The 5233-nt window shown below is 43.2% G+C and overlaps 1 protein-coding gene across 1 annotated transcript; it reads left to right on the forward strand.

The window, feature by feature from the left end:
• Positions 1-1347: 1347 nt before the first annotated feature.
• On the forward strand, positions 1348-4655 carry irx1b (iroquois homeobox 1b). Its single transcript, XM_026349140.1, has 5 exons — positions 1348-1584; positions 2338-2580; positions 2967-3756; positions 3952-4012; positions 4577-4655. Exons 1-5 carry the CDS (start codon positions 1348-1350, stop codon positions 4623-4625), a joined length of 1380 nt encoding a protein of 459 aa, XP_026204925.1. The 3' UTR covers positions 4626-4655.
• Positions 4656-5233: the final 578 nt, after the last annotated feature.

Here is a 5233-nt window from a genome sequence, read left to right on the forward strand (position 1 = left end):
AGGGGCTCCAGTGTGAAATGATGAATCTGTATTTATGGGGATGGAGTAATTACACAGCTAACCTCTGCGGGAATCTGTGGGGGCCACAGGGCCACTGAGCAGGGCACAGGGTGCTCAACCTCATTAGCACTGCCCGAGTGTGTGATTGTGTGTGTGCGCGTGTGTGTGTGTGTGTTCAAAAGAGCAGATTGAAGCAGAGATTTGATAGTTAATGAGGAAAACATCATTCTGCATCCTTCCCTATATCAAGGTTCATTTTTAACAGTTTTGCCACATAGAAGTCTTACATTTTCTTGCATCTCATATCACAAATATAAATAATTTATCACCAAATGTACTCTACAAGATCAATCACTTCATACCAAGGCCTAGCAGAGTACAGTAGTCCGCTCTTCTCACCAAACATCTGTCATTTTCCACTCCACAGCCCCTGTGTGCTCCGTATCTCTTCCCATCTCTTATCCTCCTCGATCTCAGTCATTACCTGCAGTTTCCTTTACCTCTGCTCTGAAAAAAAAAAAATGCTCCACTGACTTCCGTCGATAATCGCGGACATTCCTCTGCGATCTGGTCGACCATATCGATACCTCCTGGCCCATCTGCTGGCCAGAATGTCCCGGCATACCATGCGAATCAGCTGTCAACGCGTGGAGGAGAAATAACATATAACCATTGACATATTTAATGTATTTTTATCATTATTATCACTATTATTAATATTATTATTGTATCTAGGAGTTTTTTTTTTTTACTAATCTTGGTTAATGAGCGCAACATTTCTTAATAGACAGATCGAGGATGGTGCATTAGTCAAATAAAACCCTACTGACCACCAACAGACGAACATAGCCTGCGCACACATGCACACACTTCACAGGTTTCCTTTCTGTATACACAGAGTAAAGACTGTAGAAATTAGATCACACACATACACACACACACACACACACACACACACACACACACACACGACCTAGGCTAACCAATGCACTAATCGCCTGCCCCGGGCATAGGAGGAGCTTGGTGCTTAAGTAGGCTGCCAATCAGTCAGTCAGCTCCACATCCAGAAGCTCCCGCGGCCAGACACACGCATCACTCCACACTCGAGGTGCCAAACTGCGGCTCTGAGATAACTCCGGGTCGGTGGAGAAGTGGAAAAGCTTGACATTTTCTTAAAAAGGAGGGGGGAGTAGTGTGATGATTTAGACACCCTCTTCATCCTCTACGTCTTTCTGGGAATCACTACTTTCTTGTTTTGTTTTTTTTTTGTTTGTTTTTTTTTTTTTTGCCTCCTCTTGCTGTTTTGTGACTTTTGGGAAAAGATTTACTTGTACGCGCTCTCCGGACATGTCTTTCCCTCAGCTGGGGTATCCCCAGTTCCTCAGTGCCTCCCATGAGGTGTACGGGGGCGAGCGGCCGGCCTCAGCCCGGGAAGGAGCTACAGAGAGCGGCGTGAGCGCGTCCGCAACCGCCGCGGCTGTCGGCTCCATGCTGGGGATGTACGGGAGCCCATGGGCGGCTCCTAACTACAGTGCCTTTCTGCCGTACAGCGGAGCCACAGACCTCGCCCTCATCTCCCAGATGGTGAGAGCTGATTCCTGTTCACCGGCTCAGGTGTTAATCACTGCTTTTGTCAGGCTGAGCTTTGTTGGTTAATTAACACTTAGCAAAGTGATGGAGACATTTCAGGATTTGTTTTCTCTAATATTTGTGGGTTTACAGCTGTTAATAAATAGAATAATTCAGTTGAGTGTTAACTGGCAATTGGTCCATTAAAATTTAATTACCTATGTGTTTAAATAGCGAATATGTTAATTAGAGCATTTAGGAAATGTTTGATCTTTGAACTTTATAGATTCCGATCTTCAGGTTCAAATCCACTGTTTTCTTTTTTGTAAATAATGAAAATCTCAAGCGAACAATCCCCAGTCAAATGAACGGTAGGCTATGTTTTAGAAAAATCGGCATTCATAATGAGGAAAACCACAGTTAATAATTAATGTTGTATAAAAAGAAATTCTTTACACACTGTTAAGAAATTATTTAGACTTATAAATTATATTTATATGGTTTCTTCGTTTATGAAACAAAAATGTAAATATTTAATTTCATAGAAAGGCATCTGTGAATATAAAAGAATTGTTAGAGGTTATGCTCCTGCTACTGAAAGTGTCTCATTACTGATAATCTGCTGATTTGGTGCCAAATTTTCGACAAAGGTTATTAAAACTTTCAGAAACTTTTTAAGTGCACACGTGTGTGAACTTAGAAGAGGAAAAATATTTTCCAGACAAGTCCCTCAACAAGTTGTCAACTCTTCCTCCAACAACATTTCAGGGCTCCCAGTATGAATTGAAGGACAGCCCGGGCTCTCACCCAGCCTCCCTGCCTGTCCATGCCGCGCAGGGCTTCTACCCGTACGGCCAGTACCCGTACGGGGACCCTTCAAGGGCCAAGACTGCCACTCGGGAAACCACCAGCACCCTGAAGGCCTGGCTGCAGGAGCACCAGAAGAACCCCTACCCCACCAAAGGAGAGAAGATCATGCTTGCTATCATCACCAGGATGACACTCACACAGGTGGGCAGTGTGTAATGTTTCATCAGTGACCTGGTTGTTATATTATTTAATGGCCCTAAGAGACGCGTCTTCATGCACAACAACAGATTGGTGCATCAGCATCGCTACAAGATAACAAACCAGCAAATGGTTCTATTCTAAGATCACGTCCTATAATACTTGTAAATTATTTGGCACATCAACAATGATAACCTACTTGCCACTTGTTTGACTTTTAAATAAGTCACACACACACTCCCCGCCACAGAAAAATCTAATGATAACGAATTTAAGGAAATTATAGAAAGAAGAACAATTTTGCATGTGTAGTTATTTGATATTCACAGTTTTTAACTTATTATCGTGTCCCCAGCGCAGCTCATTCACAATGTGCAAACATTTTCCAGGTGTCGACGTGGTTTGCGAACGCCCGCAGACGCCTGAAGAAGGAGAACAAGGTGACCTGGGGCCGCAGCGCCGAGGACCGGGACGGTCGAATCTTCAGCAGCGACAACGAGGACGAGCACGGCAAGAACGGCAGCGACGACGAAGACGAGGAGGAGGAAATTGATTTGGAAACTGTCGATATCGAGAGACCAGAGGAGCAGCGAGCAGGAGAGCAGCAGGGCTCCGGCAAAGGAGAGGGTGACGCAGGCCTGTCCGCCAGAGAGCAGGCCTCGGAGCCGAAGAGCTCGGAGAGCAGCAGGACACTTTCTGTGGACGGCCTGAGAGGAGTGGAGGCGGCTATTTCTCTTAATAAATCGCCTGTTGTCAAAGTGGACCATTCACCCAGCAGACAGGAGTGCCAGAGACCACCGCAGAGCAAACCCAAAATCTGGTCCTTGGCTGAGACAGCCACAGCCCCCGACAGCTCTCACAAATCTAACTCCCCGGCCCATGCGCATCACCCGGCTTTGGCCTCCGCCGGCCACCCGGCCTTACTCCCGGGTCACGGGATTTATACATGCCAAATTGGCAAGCTGCACAACTGGGCCAACGCGGCTTTTCTGAACGCCAGCTCTCTTTTGAACATGAGATCGCTCCTCGGAGGGGCGCCGGCCGGACACCTGCCTCTCCACGGTGCAGTGCAGGCTGCGCGTCATGACGCACGGGCGGCAGCGGCGGGCCCAGGAACTTCGGGGACGGAGGAGGACAGTGATGTAGAGTCGTCAGGAAGCTTCAGCCCAAAAAGAGATGGTATGGCTCACATTTGACTTTAGAGCCTACAATTCATTTATTTACTGAATAGGCCTGAGCAGTTATTTTTATACACAGAATCCAATAAAACAATCACCTACAGTACAACATGTTTATCATTTGTAATTTAATTTTGGAAAAATTACTTTAACCAAAAAAGAGTTCTTTATTCGACCCTATTTTTTCTATTTACAGATGAAGAGAGCGACCACAGGCCTGATAACCTGAAGTCACCGTTCCAGATGATCACTGACAGGTAACCTCATGCATTTGAAATCAATTTGGCATTATGGCATTATCAATTTCTATCCCCATGCCTTCTGCTAAATGAACCTTAAAGCAGAGGTAAACACCGTTACACCTGACTGGGCAGAAGGCAGACCTCGGCACATAAATCATGTGATTGAGCCCCCACTTTAACGCCCCGTCAGGCAGCACCCACCCCCCCTACACCACACCTATGTTATTTAAATAACGTGCTGCCATTTATTCACGCCCCCTCAGTGACTGCAGCTAATGTATGTCAAAGAAAACGCTGATAGCACCATCATGAATGTAGTGGAGGGTGAAAAGACATAAAACAATTTACTTATAGAGTCTGTTCATTTGCATAAATGAGTTTAACATTGTTTAAAATGATCTTTACAAACTAAAACCGTGATGTTAAAACTGACTTATTATGTAAAAATGTGCATAGATGGGGATTTTTTTCTCTTACAATAATATATCGTGTTGTTTTTATATTGCAAAATAAAAGGCACATTTGCAATATGGCTGCGTTTTATTTCACCTCTGGTCTCCTTTTCTTTTCTGTCCTCAGACCTCACCATGGGACAGCAGCACAGCGAGTTCTGACCACAACATTATGAGAAGACAAAGAACAAAAAAAAAAAGAAGAAGAAAGGAATAACTTTATTTAATGGAGAACAGTTTAATGAAGGCTATTTTTCAATGGGTGATACCTATCATAGTATTACTGTTTAGCTTCTACATGGAAAGGAGGTGATTGTTCTTGTCTCAGATTTGCTTGTATCTTTCTTTTATGTCCTTTTATGTTTCTTCTTCGCCTTTTCTGTTGTGAATGGAAACTTTGAAATTTGTAAATACAGGATATGAATTTGTCTTTAAAGAATATATTTTTTGGGAACTAAATAAATGTCATTATAGTCATTTATTATTGAGGCCTTTTTCTCCCTGAATCTTGATGGTTTGTGTTCTGTCAAAAAAAATATGAATGAGGAGCAAAGAGGATGTAGAAATGACTTCAGCTTTCTTATTTAAATTTGCAGAACATAGGTATTTTATTTACAAGAATTTCTTTTTCTCAAAAGTATTTTATTTTATCTGACAGATATTGGACTATATGTAAACCTGATAATTAATCTAGATATAGAAACAATATTTCTTTTTATTCTCCGTGATTTTCACTTAATAACAATCACAGTTTACTCACCTTTTAATTGACCCCTTCATCCAT

This window comes from Anabas testudineus, chromosome 11 (assembly GCF_900324465.2).
Source record: "Anabas testudineus chromosome 11, fAnaTes1.2, whole genome shotgun sequence".
Classification (NCBI taxonomy): Eukaryota; Metazoa; Chordata; class Actinopteri; order Anabantiformes; family Anabantidae; genus Anabas; species Anabas testudineus.

Excerpts from the sequence above, each read along its gene's own strand:
- irx1b (XM_026349140.1), top strand. The coding sequence starts at position 1,348 with ATGTCTTTCCCTCAGCTGGGGTATCCCCAGTTCCTCAGTGCCTCCCAT. Across the intron at positions 3,757-3,951 it reads CTTCAGCCCAAAAAGAGATG|ATGAAGAGAGCGACCACAGG; the intron begins GTATGGCTCACA and ends TTCTATTTACAG. Across the intron at positions 4,013-4,576 it reads TTCCAGATGATCACTGACAG|ACCTCACCATGGGACAGCAG; the intron begins GTAACCTCATGC and ends TTCTGTCCTCAG.